This window comes from Limanda limanda, chromosome 2 (genome assembly GCF_963576545.1).
Source record: "Limanda limanda chromosome 2, fLimLim1.1, whole genome shotgun sequence".
Lineage (NCBI taxonomy): Eukaryota > Metazoa > Chordata > Actinopteri > Pleuronectiformes > Pleuronectidae > Limanda > Limanda limanda.
Window position 1 is genome coordinate 15,454,632 of NC_083637.1, and position 18,835 is coordinate 15,473,466.

At 40.6% G+C, this 18,835-nt stretch overlaps 1 protein-coding gene across 1 annotated transcript in view; it reads right to left on the reverse strand.

The window, feature by feature from the left end:
* The window catches only part of tbc1d1 (TBC1 (tre-2/USP6, BUB2, cdc16) domain family, member 1), a 37,695-nt gene that overhangs the window by 8,169 nt on the left and 10,691 nt on the right, over positions 1-18,835 (reverse strand). Inside the window, exons 2-15 of the mRNA XM_061094005.1 lie at positions 15,309-15,899; positions 13,993-14,082; positions 13,806-13,910; positions 12,801-12,933; positions 11,544-11,635; positions 10,852-10,971; positions 10,503-10,628; positions 10,114-10,262; positions 9,447-9,710; positions 8,321-8,437; positions 8,038-8,151; positions 7,761-7,891; positions 3,028-3,228; positions 39-200 (exon numbers count right to left, since the gene is read on the reverse strand). Of these exons, the coding sequence (XP_060949988.1) occupies positions 39-200; positions 3,028-3,228; positions 7,761-7,891; positions 8,038-8,151; positions 8,321-8,437; positions 9,447-9,710; positions 10,114-10,262; positions 10,503-10,628; positions 10,852-10,971; positions 11,544-11,635; positions 12,801-12,933; positions 13,806-13,910; positions 13,993-14,082; positions 15,309-15,899 (2,395 nt within the window). The remainder of the gene's footprint in view (positions 1-38; positions 201-3,027; positions 3,229-7,760; positions 7,892-8,037; positions 8,152-8,320; positions 8,438-9,446; positions 9,711-10,113; positions 10,263-10,502; positions 10,629-10,851; positions 10,972-11,543; positions 11,636-12,800; positions 12,934-13,805; positions 13,911-13,992; positions 14,083-15,308; positions 15,900-18,835) is intronic.

The following is an 18,835-nucleotide window of genomic DNA, read 5'->3' on the forward strand; positions in this document are numbered from 1 at the left end:
GGACACTGATACAGGCATTTGTGGAGCTCAATATTTACCTTGTGCAACAGCAGCATGTATGGTCTCTGTGTCAAATTTGACCCTTGCTCTACCAGGAGTTCCCATCATCTTCTCCCACACCAGAGTGACATCCTTCAGACATGGAGTGATCTCCTCGTAGTCCAGCTTCAGACGCTTGTTCTGCAGGTCGCTCTCGGAGGCTAAGAACATAAAAACACGGACCACAAATGTGAATGATGACATACACACCCCTTGTTGTGTTAAGCTAACTGGTCACAACAGTAATAACAGTGTAGAGGAGAATAGGTGACAGTGACAGTTGTATATATAAAACCATCAATTTTACATAAAAGACGATTTTAGATTACATCAAATTTATTTCCTTAGTGAGGGTCTCATCATCATCCTCTACAGAAACGTGTCTTAGTTGGGAAACCTTGGAGGTAAACAGCTGCAAGAGTCAGCATCAGCCGGGAATGTGGGATAAATAACTACAGGAGTAGTGCTGCTGGTTAAGTACTGTGACCTGCAATAACCTTTATGGACACTGAAGGGACATCAAAAAATTGTTTTAAGCACAACCTCCACACATGATGACTTAGTTGAGTAGTAAAAAGTTAAGTAAAATTATATATTAAAAAATTTGCGTTCCTGCCCACAATTCAGTATCACTTTTCTTTTTGCTCTGTTTTGGTATACAGGTATATAGGGCCATGAAGTTTACATTTTATGAGTGTGTTTAGGTATATGACACGTAACACAGTAAACTTAACACAAACGCACAAACTGTGTTCCGTTGCAACACGCTGACACCAGTGATCAAAGAAGGTGAGGGCACACCCAGCACCCCCTCTTCTGTTGCTCTCTGTTTGACAACACCCTTCCTCTCTCCCTCCCCTAATCTCTCCCCCTACAGACCATCTCTTCTTCTCTTTCTCTTTCCTGCCAACACTCAACTCTTTCTTCTCAGTCAATCCCACATTTGTCTCATCTGTTAACCACGCTCTCCCTCTCCCCTTTCTCCCTCCTGGACGTCCCCACCCTTCCCCTCCATGTGTGGTGTCCACCCAGTGACCGAGCGCAACTTGGCAGAGCGGAACAGAGTATGTCATCGCTAGTGGACAGGAAGGAGACACTGCACTAATACCTTCCAGGAAACGTTAGGGGGAACTTTGCTTAACGCTTATATAACAGATAAAAGAAATAGCAAACAAGCTCTAAAAAAAACAAAAGGAGGATAAGTGTTTAATTCAATACCCTGCAAAAGTTGAATGCCTTACATAGAAGAACTCCACAAAAAACTCATGTATAAATGACCTAGCACAAGATAAATTGAGAAGATCTGCATATCACAGCCTCAAAGACAGAAAAGAAGCGGGAGGGACCTGGAGGGCGTATCCCGCATAATAAAGGGTGAAAACATGGACGGAGCAGATAGCTGCCACACCCAGAGTAAGAATAGATGCTGTTAGAGAGGCTGTGGCCCTGCTGCCTGTCTTATCAGCTGTCTGGAGCAGGCAGAGTCTCGTCTATCAGGATTCGCCCCAACTGGCCCAGTTAGTGCTAAATCTCTCCGTTTCTCTCCCCTGCTGCTGCTGGAACACCCTGGTAGTGATCAACCCACAACGGGACAGGATACTCCACCGTTACACTCACACTGATGGAGACGCGCGCACACACACTTACACAGCTGACCAATAAACCAGGCAAAAGTGAGAGAGATAAACTGATAGAATGGAGGACAGAGAGTTGTGCTCCACCCAGACAAATAGCAGAAAGAAAGGTGAAGTGCACACAGTGGGAGGAATAAACACAATTACACACGCCAAAGAAAGACGTCACACCCTTGAGATTTGAATATTGGTGTGTAGAATGTGAGCACAACAACTTATCACTATTGTTAATTGTGTTTGTGGGAGAGGCTGAATAGAGGGATTTTCTTCCATCAATATTTAATTATATTCCTCGGTCCACACCCTACTGCAGAGGCATCATTTCTATCTGTGTGAGTGATGAAGTGTTGCGTGTGTGAATTAATATTTTGTATAGAGTGCACATAGTTACGGGTGTGACGCATAGGTGTGTGTTGATATGTGCCAACTAGGTCAGGACAGAGCTGGTGAACACACCCTTAGAAAAAAACCACACACGCACACACACTATATATTATATAACCTTTTTATTTGTGGTGGGTAAAAATATTCAAAAACAGAGAAACAGGTGTGTACTTAATTACCTAACCCCAACCCAAATCTGGAAAGGCATGTTGCCAGAGATGAGATTAAAGAAAGACGTGCTCGGTTATTAAGCTTTTACAGAAACCAACTCATCATGTTTCTTCAACAGCATTACAAAGAGCTGGCAGCTGCTCTTGTTTTCATGGTGAAAGCCAGGAAATGCAGGCCAAGTTTACAAGAAAGGGTACCAGTAAAATCTCTTGTGGCTCAATAATATCAATGATAAAGTCTCGGGCAGCATGCTTTACCATATAAATTCTGGATTGTGTTTCTTTGACATTTTATGCAGACATTCTTAATTTAAGCTCACTCTGATATATTGGCTGTTCCATGTATTATAAGATGATCACAATTTGGTGCGGTGCTAATGTTTGTGTTAATGCCCATTATAATGTGACATTAGATTGTTCATTATAGTGAGTCAAGGAGTTTATGTTTTCATCTGTGTTTGTTTGTTAGCAGGATTGCTGCAAATACTGCCATGGAACTTGGTAGAAGAATGCAGTAAGGGTCAGGGGGAACCAATTGAAATTTGATATGGGTCAGGATCAGGGGGCAAACGCAAGAATTTATTTTTGTCACTACTCAAAGAATTACATGAGAAAAATTCAGACATATATACAGTTTATATATATATATATATATATATATATATATATATATATATATATATATATACGTTGATATTTTTAGTGTGTGCAATTTTGTGCATATCCAAAGAAGAGTTTGTTAGAGGTGTAGGTTTTTTTCAGTCTGTATAGTAACAATGGCCCTAATGCATCTGACTCACCCTGCAGTTTCTGGTTCTCTCTCTCCATCCGCTGCAGCAGGATTTGCTGCAGGATGGCCTTCGTCCACAGATCCCTGAGCTCCTCTTTGCTCCTCTTCGTCCTCTCCTCAGGCACTGCTCTCATGGACAAGTCTCCACTTCCTCCAGCTCCCCCCGGGCCCATGCAGACTCGACCACCATCGCCACAAGAGTCCCCCCGCTCTGAAAGACACATGAGATTACACATTAGACACATTCGATTAGGGGAGATTAGGTACATTACGTGTCTGTCGCTGCAGCAAAACAGACAATACAAGAATTATATGGATAATACAGATATGATGTAACACAGAAATCTGATATGAAACAAGTAGTATTCTAATTTTAGATTCACAGGTATGAAAAACAAATAATTGTCTGTATTACATTGCTGAATAAATGTATATATATATATATATATATATATATATATATATACAGACATAAAACTGATTCAAATGGGAAAAGTTTTAGATTTAAAACAAAATGACAAATCTTTACCAAATTTAAATACCAACTGTTTAAAGTAGTTACCATTAATTTATATATTTTTTCATTTGTAGACTAATTTACAAATTTATGTTTAAGTACCGCAAAGGTAATCCAGTCCCACAGCTTTGTGATTTTGCGGAATGAACCTACATATAGTGATTGTTGGCACCAGTACCAAGGTGGAAAATGAAAGACAAAAAAAGGGAAATGTTTATGGGGATGGAACTGAAACAAATTTACTCTGTTTTTTTCTGAGTCTCACATTGTCATCACAGCTTTACTTCAATTGGTCAAATGGACAAAATGAAGAACCCAATCTGAGCAGTTTCAGATCCGGACACAGAGCTCACCGAATGAGTTAAAACCGCAGAGAGTCTGTCTGACCTTTCCCTCTCTCTGTCAATCCCTCAGACAGTCATGCAAAATAAAAATAAAATGCTAAACATAGATATATTTGACACAGTTGGGTGCAACACACACACACAAAGTAAAAAAAGGGTTTTTGTGACTCCACCCAAAAGTACAGGGTGGATCCCAAACCTCAAAATACCCTGTGTTGTTTAGAGAAAGGACATAACAACTATCCAGATAGAGACACGCGCACATACACACACACACACAGAAAACCTTGTCATTACATTGACCTAAAATAATTTAGACTAAGTCTAACCTTAACATGAACTACTGGTGCTTAACTGTAATCTATATCCTTCAAATGTGTTCACCTTCAAATTTCACAACATGAGCAATACCTAGATAACACACACACACACAACTATGTGACTTTGATGCCAATCTCTCCAAAGATTCTTCTAAGAAATTGTTTTAAATATGTAAACAAAATCATACACTAGAAACGTTCAAAGACAAACCCACATACTTTACATCAACACATTACATATTAACATTACGCACGCAAACACACACGCACACCCACACACACACACACACACACACAGACGTGTATCTTCTTCGCTGGGCCTGATGGGGGTGAAGATTAATGAACTCCTTTGTGTGTGTGTCAGGTAGACTGTGAGGCATCTTGAAACCAGCAGAGTCTCTACACAAACATATGGCTCTTAAGTTAATAGAGACATGAAGACATACCAGACACATGCATAACACAGACTCACACAGAAAAAAGGTAAACGCTTTTAACAGAGTCATGCATCTGTTAAATAAACACAGACTGTGGCGCTGCGTTAACACAGACTTTGCTCTTGGACGTGAAAAATACACACACACTTGAACACACACAAACTTATTCTGTGATCCTTGTGGGGACTCTCCACTGACTACTGTATATTAACTCCTTAACCATAACCAGATTCATTACTGTAAATGCTTAATCCCTCTCATCTCTCTCTCACACCCACACATTTGTCCAAAAGTGGCACAATCCACTCCCTAAGCAAACACTCCACCTTGGCAAGAACTGAGTCCCAGTGCGCGCACACACAACATGCAAAGAGGGTCAACAAGGCTGGTGTTTTCCTCTGGCGCTGTCTGTGTGTGGACTGTCAACATGACCTTGACACACCGCCACCCCCTCAAACACACACTCACACAAATGCACACAAGCGACACACCCATGACCTCATGCATGTAAGCACACACATGAAAGTACACGCCCAACTCCCAACCCAACACCGCATCGCATTTCGGCAGCACGTAGCCCATCACACTGAACTACTCACTGGCAGTTGACTGTCGAAATAAACTTTAGGTGAAAAATGTTTTCCTTTTTTTAAAAATTAAGTTCAATGCACAAAAGATTTATCTCAAAATGAGAGGAGATGATTTATGCCAGATTTAGCCATCAGCTTATTTCCATCTGTTAATGATTAGGAGAGCATGTTTAGCTGCTGTTCACCTGTTCCACTTCAATAGGTCATTTACACATCTACACCCAAATAATCTGTGATCAAAAGCATATCCATTGAAATAATGTATTCCTGTTTCATCTGACACAAAATCCATAAGGGGGGTGTGTACAGGAGTGAATAAATGAATGTTAATGCTTATCAATTAAATGGATATGTGGCTGCAGTGTGTAGTTAAATCCATGATGATGGATTTGAAAAGGTTAGGTTCTGGCACCCCTCAGTGGTTGCATAAGCATGGCTTTTAAAATTATGTAACAAATAGAGACGACTAAAACTCTTTGCTGATGCAGTTTTCTTGTGGTTTGACCTATTCTGATGTATTTTTTAGGCACTTTACATTTTCTTTGTGTGATTTATCTATTGTTCTTCAAAGTTCATATGGCAGCTACAAAATAAAAGTGCAGGTGAAACTAACACCCTGTGACAGAAAAAGTGCTGCTGTTTACTTTTCTGGTTCGATGCAGGTTGACACTTGGCATTTCCTTGTTACTGTATCTTCACATCACTACTCAGTTCTTGAAATAACACACTCCTTACAAACACCATTAAATTAGAAGCAACAAATGATGTGCTCTTGGAATTCACGTGGCTCTAGGATCTGAGGACATGCAAGCACAAGCAGGATTCCCACTGTCTGCACAGTCAGACAGTCACATACACACACCTGCACGGGCATATACTGAGACAGCCAATTGATTTATATCAGTAAATAGTGAAAACGCCCTGTTCTATTCTACTTCATCAATTTAAAATAGGGCTGTCAATCTGCAGACCAACAGATTATTCTTACACGCTCAATGCATTTAAGCTCTCTTTCACTTCAGGTCATTTTATAACTCCAAGACAAGCACAAGATGCCAAAGCAACTCATGTGCATATCAATCTGAAGTCAAACATTTTGAGGTAAAGGAACTTCATCAGCCAAGGGATTCTGATTAATCTTACCAAGAGACAGGGAATTAAATAGCCAATAAACATATCCTGTCTTGAATAATTTGATGAGATTTTCTCAATTTACTTAATGCAATTTCTGCATGACCTTTTTCTTTTAGACTTCAAAAGTAAATAAGTTGTGGATTCAGATATTAAAGATCAAAACTAGTGGGGAAAAATCAAAACATTTCTGCCAGGAGGACAATGATAAGAGCCTATTCAAGTTCATACAGCACTGAAAGAGCTTTGGTAAATTAATACATTCTCACTACCGTCCTCTTTTCTGAATAAACATGTACCATCACATAAATGAGAGAGTGACACTAAGTGGAGAGGATTTGTCACTGTACCTCTGTTGACAGATGCGGATCTAATTGGGAAGTTTGACGAAGCCCATTTGAAGTGCTTTGCTCATGTTCTTTTATTGAAGAAGGTTATGAATCATGCATGTACGCATTTGAGTACATGTGTTTACACTGGTGTCTTGACCTGGAACTTCCTGAACTTCCTGAGGAGAAGTCGTATTGTTAATTGCAACTGGAGCATGCAGAGTAATCCCTCTGCTTTGCTTGTAAAAGCTCTTACGCACACAGCCACACACACACACACCAAGTGGATGTAGCTGTTATTTTTGTTATTTTAACAGGTACTTTAAAAGAGGCATGTACAGTTTTGTTTTGTAACAATAAGCAAAAGGTCCATAAATCAGTGAGATTAAATAGTATCAAAGAATTAGTCACTGTATCAAACTAGTCTTGTTTTCACCGATCAGGATGTCAACTTTCTTTTTCCTTATTAGCCTGGATAATAAAAATTTTAATAATAATTTTATCCATAAAGTATGTCAGTAGAAGTAAAAAGGCAATACTAATAATTTAGTATTTAGTAAAAAAATATATATAATAGATCTTATTTGAAGATCTAATAACCTTTGCCAAGGAGGTTCTTTTCATTAAGTTTGTGGAAGGGTGTGACATGACCCAGAAATATCTGTATTAACAGGCAGTAACCGGACTTTTTTAGCTTCCTTCAACATGGCAAGATAGGATGTGTGTCTTGATGGTGGTAAATGCTCTCCAGGCCCCCTTCTAGTTTGAAAATATTTGTACCTATAAGAACACAAATTTTATTTGATAAAGCATTTTTAGACTATTGTTACCTATTTAAATTTTCACAATCCTGCTCTATACTTTCTTTGTGTATTCAAATAATATGGCAACATACTTTTCGTTTCCTGTAAGAATTGTAAAATACTTATTGGGGACTCAATCGACACAATCAAAACCTGAACTTTCCTTACGACTGATTATGACAGTTAAAGTTAATGTCAGTGTCTTACTACAGGTGACGCAGTGTGGTACTTTGTATAAAGACAAATACAATTGTAAGAATGTGTGCTCTAACCGTTGGGGTCTGTGTTTTTCTGAGGTGTGGCGACCCGTAGAAAGATCTGCTGCCTCCATGAGTGGCGGTGGCGCAGCGGGCTTTCCCCCAACCCACACGCTGCAGTTGATGTAGAGAGACCTGCAACGTCACTGAGAACACAAACACCCACAGAAGAGTTAACATGCACCATGATTAACCTTCAATCAGTCGGTCATACTGTAGGAAAGAAACACAAATTATTAGTATGCTGGACACACTGACTTGGCATTATTGTTTGGTGTACATGTGTATGTACCTGCTCTTTGGCTGAGGACAATCAATCTCTTGGACAGGGGCCAGAAATGGAAATTTCAGAAAGTTAGGGACAGAGGAGGAGGAGTGGAGACGAGCACGAAGACCAACCAAAGGGCTGAGATGGAGAGATGGAGGTGGAAAAAGGTGGCACAACACATGATGAAAAGAGAAACTTGGGGCCAATTCACGCAGACACATTTTGCATGAAAGAAATCAATTTGTGCCAACAGAGAAAACAGAGATGATGTATTGAGCTGAACAGAGATCCAGAGCAGGATTCTCACCTTCTCTTAATGAGCCGGGCTCCAGAAGAAGGGGAGGAGGGGTGATGAGGGAGCAGAGCAGAGGAGGAGGATGTGCAGGGAGGAACAGGAGGAAGGGTGGAGTTGGTTGAGGCATGTCTAAGGATCAGTGCAAATACAGTGAAAGGAAGAGAAAGAAAAAGTGCAAAGACAGTCAAAGAAACTGAAAAAAAGCATGAAAACTAAAAAAGAGGTGAAATGAAGAAGCACAGAAAAGGGAAGAGAAATGTTTTGAAGGCAGAGCTTGGAGTTGGAGTATACGTGAGCAGCTATTAGTTAGAATTTCAGCCGATTATCACAAACTAAGAATAATCAGTAATAGTAGTTTATAGTATAAACTCATAATGTTGTTATTTGTCAGGAGATTTTTTAAGCAGACAAACAAGGGAGAAAACGCAGAAATCAAATAGGTTGATACTCAAGATGTTAAGAGACATGGCTCAAACACTTACATAAAGCTGTACAGCCAGCTTTATGTAAGTTTTATGTAACTCCTCTGTCGCTATAACTCCTAAATAGTTACATAGTTACATGCAAATTCCTGCTCAGAGCCATTCGACATTGAACTACCGGGCTCATTTATGCTGCCATTACATACACAAACAGATATGTCCAATTCAAACGATGTAACTGTCACCATTTACGTTAGATGGTTGTTAGGCAGTGCATCCACTAGAGGGCAGCGCAGAGTCAAGAGTTCATGACAACAACAAACATGACAACGGTAGAGGTTGTGATAATATTCCTCTTGAGAAAGACGCAAAAGGTGCCGTCTGTCCCTTTGCCCACATGAAGAAACATCATATAAACAGCTGTATTTTTTTACCGACTCAACCTCCTCAAATAGTTTTTCCTCCTGTCTTTTGGTAGTCTCGCTTGAACTATTACTTTCCCCTAACGTCTCTTTTAAAGCTAACAGGATCTATCCCAACCCTAAAAAACACATAAACAAAGCCACATTGTGTCAACACCCTCGTAACCAGGAGAGAAAGAGGTTTGTGAAGTTGGACAGTGTCATCAATTTATTCAAACCAACCAAGCTCAGGTGTAAGGTATCTTTGTTTGTGCTGTTGTAGACACACAATGTGGATACAAACATACTCCTTACTTGCTTTGGTGTGGCGTGTCAGTGCTGACAGAGTAGTGTCGTACGAGCTTGGGCTTGGTCGCGGCAGTGGCGTCCTGTGGAGTGTGATTTAGAGTGTGCAGCGGTGAGTTCTCAAATCCTGAGGAGGGGGTGGGAGGGTGGCTGAAGGTGCTGGCCCGTCGACGGAAGCCCTGCGGCTGCTCATCACCAGGTAGAGAGGAGGAGGAGGGAGAAATGCGGAGAGAGGTGTCAAGGTGCTTCAGGTCCCCTGTTGAGTTGTGGCCCCTGAAAAAAAATTATGAGGCAAGAGAGGGAGTAGAAATCAACAATGTAGACGTGATCTGGTGAATATAAGGTAAATGCAATCTCGTAAAAAAGTCAGAGAAAGAGCAGGACAGCGTTGCATAATTTTACACGACGTTGAGACTAATTCTGTTCAGTTGTCACACCTCTGCACTCACTGGCTCTGTCTGGCAGCTTCTCTTGTCGCTACTCACCTGATCCAACTCACCACCAGGTAGTGAACAGTTGACTGCTCTGTAGGCAGATGTCAGGACCCTACATACTAGTCCAGGCTGAGTCTGACCAGGCCTACTGACAAGACACCTGACGTCCAAGTAAAACAGATGGAACCACTCTGACCTGAGACATGAGTCAGTGTGTTCTTAGTGCATTCAGGTGTGTTTACCTGAGTGGGCTGGTGGGTGGTAGTATGGAGGAGGACGATAAGGGATCATCTAAGCAAAGCTGGTCCTGGCTGCTGTTGAAAGTAAAGATGGAGGAGCTGCTGTCACTTCCTTCACTGTTGTCCCTGCTCATCCTGGCCTTGCTGCTCCCCTGTCAAGACCACACACACTCCAAGGTTAAGTCACTTGATGCAGGTTTTACATGTAACCACAGAGTACAAACCAGGATGCATTTTCGTGCATTAACATTTGCCACACCACCTTTTCTAGGTTTTAAGATGTTGTGGTAAATAAAATGTGTAAATAAAATCTACCATTTGCATGCAAGTAATTATAGCATTCCCTAGACACATGCGCACACATGGGCAACCTTGAGCAGCAAAACAAGTACCTTCCAGATGCCCTCCAGGGACTCAGTGAGAGAGCGCTTGGCTCGGCTCTTGAACTGTTCAAGTCGCTGCCGGCTGCTGCTCTGCTGCTGCGCCTGCACAGGAGCTGGAGCTGCCTCCTCACACACCTACAAATACATAGATAGAGAAAGGAACAGACAGAAAAAGCATGGCAGTGACTGAGTTAGGGGCAGCCCACATAATACAGATACATGGATATCTGTATACATGGAAGATAAAAAAAATGCCTTTTTCCATTTTTGTCTTTCCTAGTTGACACCTTTGAAGAGATATAACGCAGAGAAACTGCTGGTCGATCATGTGAGTGTGTACATGCTATACAGTAGTTACTTGTTTGCTGCTGTCTCCGGGCAGTGTGTGCTGATGGCTCTTTTGTTTCTCCTCATACAGTTTCCTCAGCCAGGTCATCACCAACTCATTCTCTTCCTGATCACTCTTAGGACGAGCCCTCTGTTACACACACACAAAAAAAACATTTAGAGCTAATTCATACTTGTTTAACACTGAATACTAATTGTTGTTATACAAATCAGTAAACCAACAGAACACTGAACACAAAAACAGCTTTGCTGCAGTGTTGCAGTTTGGCAGCTTCACCAGCAGATGTCAGATGAGTAATAGAGAAATACTCATGGGCATTCATCTTATCTTTATTTCCATTTCTAATAAAGTCTACTTTTACTCTTCAGCAACACTGGGCAACAAATAATATCATTAGATCCAAAGATATTATCAATGTACAACTAATCCCATTGGTGCCTCTGTGAAGAAACAAAAAAGTGAAGTGAGCCAAAGACAGAGACACAAATTGGAGAAAACACTGTAATCTGAGTCCCACTTGAAAATCTTGTGATACCACAGTGTATCTGTCTTAAATGTACAACTTGCAAACTTTTCTTTTTCTACACTAGGAATTCACACCTTGTTCTTCAGGTGCACGGACAGAATGGACAGAACAGACAGAACAGACAGAACAGACAGAACAGACAGAACAGACAGAACAGACAGAACAGACACACTACCATAGTGTTTTCAAACACTGATGCTTGCTCCTGATTGTCCAGAGAGGCCAGATGTTTCTGAAGCTCCAGTTTGGCTTTTGATGGTTGTAGACCTGAAAATGATGCAAATAAGGTTTTAAAACAAGTTAAAAAGAAAAGCCTATTTTTACCACAAATTTGTTTGATATATAGTAAATGCATGGGTATTAGTTTCATTGTTTCTTGGTTGCATATCTATCAATATATCTATCTAGTCCAATGTTGTACTTCTGCTATTTTTTGATAAGATGTAAACACAAAATGTAAACCTATTAACCTTGCCTCGTTGAGAACCGGGCCTTGTACACCAAAACAGTTGTCCAATTACCATAATTAGCCATTTTTTTTATTATTGAAGTTATTTGCCAAATAAAATGAAACAAAGAACATTTCCAACAAAATGTGACTGCTAATTCATACAGAAAACAAGTTTCGTACATTAAACTGATTGACTACAATTACAATGATAAATGTGTTGTATTTATATATCCTGATATTTGCCTCAAGGGGTTTCACAATGTTTATAGCACATGACACACTCTGTCTTTAGTCCCTTGAATCTGATAAGAAAAAAAATTCCCCCCTCCCAAAAAAATATTTAAGAAGGGGAAAACCGGAGAAACCTCAAGGATATACAGTTAATTCCAAAATGGAGAGACATGCAAAACTTTTCTAAATGCACAGCAAAGCTGTTTGATATCTTGTAACTTGAAAACCAGGAAATCTGAAATGACATGTATTCTGCCGGAGGGCTCTTTTATGAAGTTATAAATTGTTTCTAAATCAGCACTTGAGCTGTTATGCAAGTCAGGCGGCTTCGTAATGTTTCTTGACTGAAGGTTTTGACATGTTGTTGAGTGTCCAGCTGACAACTGTGCGTCTTCTTCACTGTCAAGACCACATTACGACACAGACTCCATCTCTCTTTTCTCATATTCACCTCATCAAGTTGCACATCAAATTTATTGTATTGAGTATCTATAAAATGCTGCAGGTTCATCCTTTTGCCACCATTTTAAAATAGTTAATTTCTTTACTGAATTTCAAGTGATAAGACGCCCAGAAAGAAAATAAGCTTTTGGCTTTATTGTGTTTTTATCCTTGGCAATTATATGGTGGGACTGAGGAACAACCTTCTTGTATTTCATTAAACTAATGTCAAATAAATCTATCGAAACAGTAATTTTATTCTTCCCTATTTTTCACTTCTCTAGCATTATAGGGCCCAGAGACACTGACCTTCTATCCTCTCACAGAGTCTGTGGAGCTGCTGCATGGGGCAGCTGTCGCACTGCTGGCTCTGGGTCTTTGCACTCTGCTGCAGGGCTGCCACAGAGAATGCCTGCTTCAAAGTCAGCATGATCTCATCCACCTGAAAGAGCAGAAGAACATCCCCATATGTTTTATTCTTACATCACACAACCTTAAAAAAATTTGCAGTGCATTCATCAGTTTGCCTCCAATGGTATTTATTCGTTCTGTTACTGTGCCTAGAGCTCACCTTAATCAGGATGCGTCTTTAATACAAGTGAGAAAGATGGGTCTTTGTACAATTAAACTGATAGAATAACAAATGTATCACAATAAAGAGATGTCACAATGAGATGGACATGCAGTTTTTTCTCAACAGGTTGTTTACTCTGGCAGCGGGGCCAAAGTGTCTCTTCATAGTAAAAGCTAATCACACTGCAAAATTAGTTGCTCATAACTACATAGTAGAATATATCCATTTAATGTTAAAAGCTGTTTATCAACCTGACAGTCCATTAGGATTGTGTTGTCAGTGGAACAGAGTTGTCCTGAATCATGAGTCTGTAGCAGCATTTATTCTCCATTGATTGAAAACAAACATGGTGATGAATAGCTTTATGCTTGTGGCACTCAGATTTGAACCCTAAGTGGTCCATTAGACTGAGTGAACTGATCTGATGTGAACAGGGCGTGTGAAGCACTGATAAGGAAATACAAGAGACCAGTTAGAGTGAAAACACCATCTATCTATAAATGGAGGAATCTCTGTCTGTTTGTCATCAGTATTTCAGTTTTCTCAACAACCACACATCTGATCAACTACAAACTAAAGGTCCTGCTTTCGAAACACCTTACTTCACGAGAAAGGCAGAAGTAAGCTGCGAGGACAACGCAGCACCCAATTTACAGTGTGCACATGCCAAAGTTTTACGAAACAAAACTGATGATCAAACATGATGAATGCAGGTAAAAGTGCACATGACACCATCTCACCAGTGATTCATCTGTACACTGGAAGATATAGCAAACAAAATGGCAGCTCCCTCCTTCCACCGTCTCTCTGCAAATAAACCCAAAGTGATCCACGTGACGAATACCCTGAAAGATAAACAATATGGTTTTAAAATCACACACAAATATGACAGTTATAGACAGTATGTAGAATCATGGTGCATTATACCTGTGAGCAGAAGGAGATTTCTCTGAAAGTCTTCTCTATGGCAATTTTCTTAGTGTCTGGACTGACCAAGAAGATCTGAGACCTGCCAACCTAAAACACAAAAGTTATACAGTTAGACTCTTTGAATGGACGTGTTTAAGTGCAGATGTGTCTTCGTAGGTGGTTTGCGTGTGTGGGGAGTTTGGCTTTATTTCAGCTCAAAAAGTACCGTTGCACTTTAGAGCAGGGGATATACTAATTCTCACCATCATAAGAACATGAGTCACCATCACTCCTAAACTTAAGATATTCTCTTCTCAACAAGTTCCCCTTCACTGTCCTTCACTATCAAGTATGAACTACATTATCAGACTCTGGAGGAAAAGAGAGATTTCATGCGTCTCTTCAAAGCCGTTGAGAAACAATGAGACAGAGATGTCACCGGGGTGAGGTAATCCTGACTGCTATCTATGGCAGCAACAGGATGTATCATCAATGTCAGCAATGTCCCTGCTTGTATCTCCTGAGGGCCACAGCAACAGGCACTGGTGGTTCCTGTGCCAGCGGTCACTGTTTCCCGTCTGGAGGACAAACAGGAAATCTCCGGTTGGCAGAAGGTCACCAGGGTCAACTGAAGGTCAATCTGAGGAGCGTGACCAGGCTCATTTTGAGCAGCAGTCAGCAGTCGCTCTTGCTGAGTCATAAAGGGATTTTTGTTTTTTCTATGCCTATGTTATTGAGAGTCAAACATTGTGCTTGACTGCAATATGAATTACACTTCTTATTTTCAACAGAGATGTCTGAGGACCATTGAGTGCGAGTTGGAAGAAGATCTTTCATCTGAAAAGCAGTTCTTTGTAACATTGCCTTTGTTTAAAATTTGTTGCAAACCTTTCTTGTCTGATGTTACTTGATTTTAACCAGTAGTGAGCTCAGTACTTTTGTCTTATTGATGTGGTGACTGAACAGAATGGTATAAGGAATGTTGATCATGTTTTAATGCCTTTCTACACTATATGACTTCATTATCTGACATCTCTTATACGACGGGGAATATTTTTTTCTAATCAATATAGGCTTCAGATTGTCTCTCTAGCCGTATCATTTGTGAAGATGTCTTACAAAATGTGTTTTTTCAACCATATCTTTGTTGAACTTGACCACTGATCAGATCCAAAGGTGTATCATTTGCACATACCCTCCCGAGTAATATGCAGTTTGACCATTGGACCAAGCTTATCAGCCCATAAGCCTGCTGCACCATTCACACAATCATATCGTACTTCTCTAACTAACACATGTCAGCAGTGTTTATAGAGTACATCTCTGACAATTACCATGAACAGCATGGTCCTGTTCTCCTGCAGGCTGGTGGGCTTTACTTCAGCGGAGCGTGTATGTGCATCAGTAGTGTTGGTTTGAGAAATCTCAGGTGAGAGTCCGTTCTCATCCAGGCCCTCCAGACTGGGAAAGCTCAGGTCTCGTTGGAACAAGGCAGGCCGCTTGCCAGTAGTGGGGCTCCCAGCGGCGCCATTACCAAAAGCACCACTCCCCAGTCCATTGGATTGGAAGTTTAATGCCCTCCTCAGCCCACCCACCAATCCCTCACCATTTTCTCCTTTATTGGTTGTCTCTGAGCCATGTAACTGGCTGAATTTCTCGATGCACTCGTCGATAAGGGCGGGCGGTGCTTTCCTGTGAGCAACGCTCACACGGCCACAAAATAGCACCTCAAACTTTTTGGCAAAAGCTGTCGGAGACCAGACCACAGTTGGTGCTGTGGAGGTTGATGATGTGGAGTGATGAGAAGAAGATGAATCTGAAGAGTCACTGCCTCCGGTGGACGGTTTCTTGGAAATGGTGACGACATCATTGTTCCGTGCAGAGCTCTTGCCGGCCTGTCTCACCGTACTGATGATCTCAGGGACCTGGAGAGATAAAGAGAAGGAGACCTTGTCACAACTATAAAGAAACATTTTGTGATTCCATATCACTAAATGTACAAATAGGAACTGAAGAAGAACACAGAGTGCGAGTGTGGTACGAATATGATCACATGAACATGGGACAAAAACAACTTGACAATATTGTGCTCAAAGTACATTAGTAACTTGTAACAGTAAGGCTTGGCAACCCATGATCCAAAAAATGAAGTAAAGTTGAAACTACAATAATGCTTTCAAAAATTGAGGGTGGAATAAGTTTAATTTTGTGAAATTCTCCTCGGCCACTTCTGCCTGTGACTGTTTTTAAAATCCCTTTCACTACAGGAAGCAACGACAACCTCCAACGAGAAACCCTCAAGCTAAAAGGGGCATGTTTTGACAAGGATTTGGATTGTGAAATCACATCAACAACATGACAGTGATTGGTTTGACAAAATACAAACAAGCTGTTATTCATGATAGCAGAATGATAATGGATGCAGCCAGATCATTACAGCTAAGTGAGACTAGGATTACATGCAATAAATAAGCAGGACACATTAGTAGAGAGGACCACAGCTCTGCCTTTATGTCCCGCCAAATACTTTCTGTCAAACTGTAGCTGATAGTAAGAAAAAGGAAAATGTCAAGTTGAAAACTTTGACTTTATTCTGATTTAATTCATAAACAGTTTTTTCAACTGCCATAAAAATCGTATGTAATAAACTGTTGTTGTGATACTTGGCTGTGAATATAGTTTATATGACAAAAAGAACAAATATATAAAGAGTTCATTTTCTATTTTGTGCTGAGAATGTGCTGTTCTGAATTTTGCTGGACTGCTGTTAAGTGGACAGACTAGAACAAATAATCCATAATTCTGCGCTCTCTCATTCACTCACAAAAAAAACAGTCCTTCCATGACTAACACAGGATTTCCATGACAATTAAAGCAGTGTGCCAGTTTTAGACACAAACATACAATGGACTGAGAAATTGTAATAGTGCTTGAAGTTGCACTTCAATGTAAGTAAAATAAAGCAACACACTACTTCCGAAAATGTGTTTTAACGGTGCTTCAAATAGTCAGAGGGAAAGAAAAGTGACTAAATACACAACTTACAATCACAGTCAGCACTGAAACATTCCACTTGGTTTGATATGAGACATTAACCACAATCATGTGTACAATCTGCAACAAAATTACCCTGAAAGGATTATGATAACAAGGACAAACAGAGCTCAATGTAGCAGGGGTTTTGCATAGTAAATAATAAATACTGTTACTGTGAAACCATCAGCAACACAGTCAAATCCTGCAAACATGGAATTTCAGTTCACCACCAGTTCATTGTGTTCATCTATCTGTCGTTTGAGGGTCACAGGAGACCTGGAGCAAATCCGATCTGACATTGGTTGAGAGGTTGGATACATCCTGGATAGGGCCACTAATGTATTTCAGGGCCGACAAATAGAAACAAACAACCATTCACACACACAGACACCTACAGCAAATAGAGTCTCAAATTAACCTAACCCCAATCTGCATGTCTTTGAACTGAGGAAGGAAGCCAGAGTACTTAGGAGAAAACCCACACAGGCAAAACTTGCAAACTCATCACCGAAATGGAACCAGGAGCAATAATGCTAGGAGGCTAAAGGGGTAATCACTTTTCTGTCAACATGTATTTTTTTATAATGTCTTCATTGTCCTCTATGTTGCTCCTAAATGGAGAGTAAAAAAATGAAAAATCAAGAAGTTAGAAATTAGTCTTATTTGGAAGTTAGCATTAATGTTGGCCCTTATTTATTTGATACTATGGATAAGAAATATAATAATTTGTTGATCGCTGTTCCGGACAATACAATTGCTATTAATACACTCAACAGCTGCAGTAAACCACCACAACATAAGAGTGCCTGCAACACACTGTACAGTACACATGCTTCTGCTATTGTGGGCAGAGTTTTCTGACCAGACAAAGGAACACAAAGGAGGAAGCAGACCAGCTAAGCAGAAGCGGGAGTTGAGTCACACACCAGTGATGTCATTTATGTGGGATGCCATAGCAGCTACTAAATATGCCTTCGCACTGGCACACTTCCAGCCAGGTCCTGCTGTGTCTTGCCTCAGCATGAGGTGTGCTCACCTTTGCTCCTCATCAGAAAAACAAGTCCTCCATTATCTGTAAGCTGCTCTGGATAGGTTTGTCTGATAAGTGTTAAAGATGGTTTTGACTGACGAAATGACATCCACCTCAAACAGCTATAACGTTGAAATGTTGCTTACATATAAATGAAGTGTTAACAACAAACCGATGATTTGACCTCTGTTCCAGTTAAGGTTTGGCAAAGTTATCGTGGTAATTAAGTGAAGTCACCAATCTCAACATAGCACCAGACCTAAAGCTACAGTTCATTGCTGGAGGCCTCTTGCAACAGAGTCGTTCAGGCGATGGAATGTTTTCAAAACCTGCTCTGTCTGCTTCACATCAGTACAATTGTTTTGGAATTCTTTCAGTGGCATTTTGTGGTGACATGACTCAACTCAACGAGGTGTCAGTGCCATGGGAGAAAATAAGCATTATTACTCTTGAAGGCTATTGAGGATTGGAGCAGTTTCAGGTGTATACACTTGTGTGGGTGTTGGTTTCACTCGTTACTTATATACGCAGATCCCGGAATATTTCCGTCAAGAGGACCCATTGGTGTGCCCCATTTAGTTGTTTGCACAGAACCAAACAAGAAGACGTACAGCCTCCCTTTTGTGGGATTTAAGATCGCATGTTGGCACTTTGAAATCAAAGCCGTGACATTGTCCTGCTGTTCAGGCTCTTCCATTTACACACATTTACACAGTAATGGGCCTACTGCCACCATGAAGGCAGAATAATGATCCCGACCCAAACCTGGTTCATATAGCAAGCGTCAGGACAGGA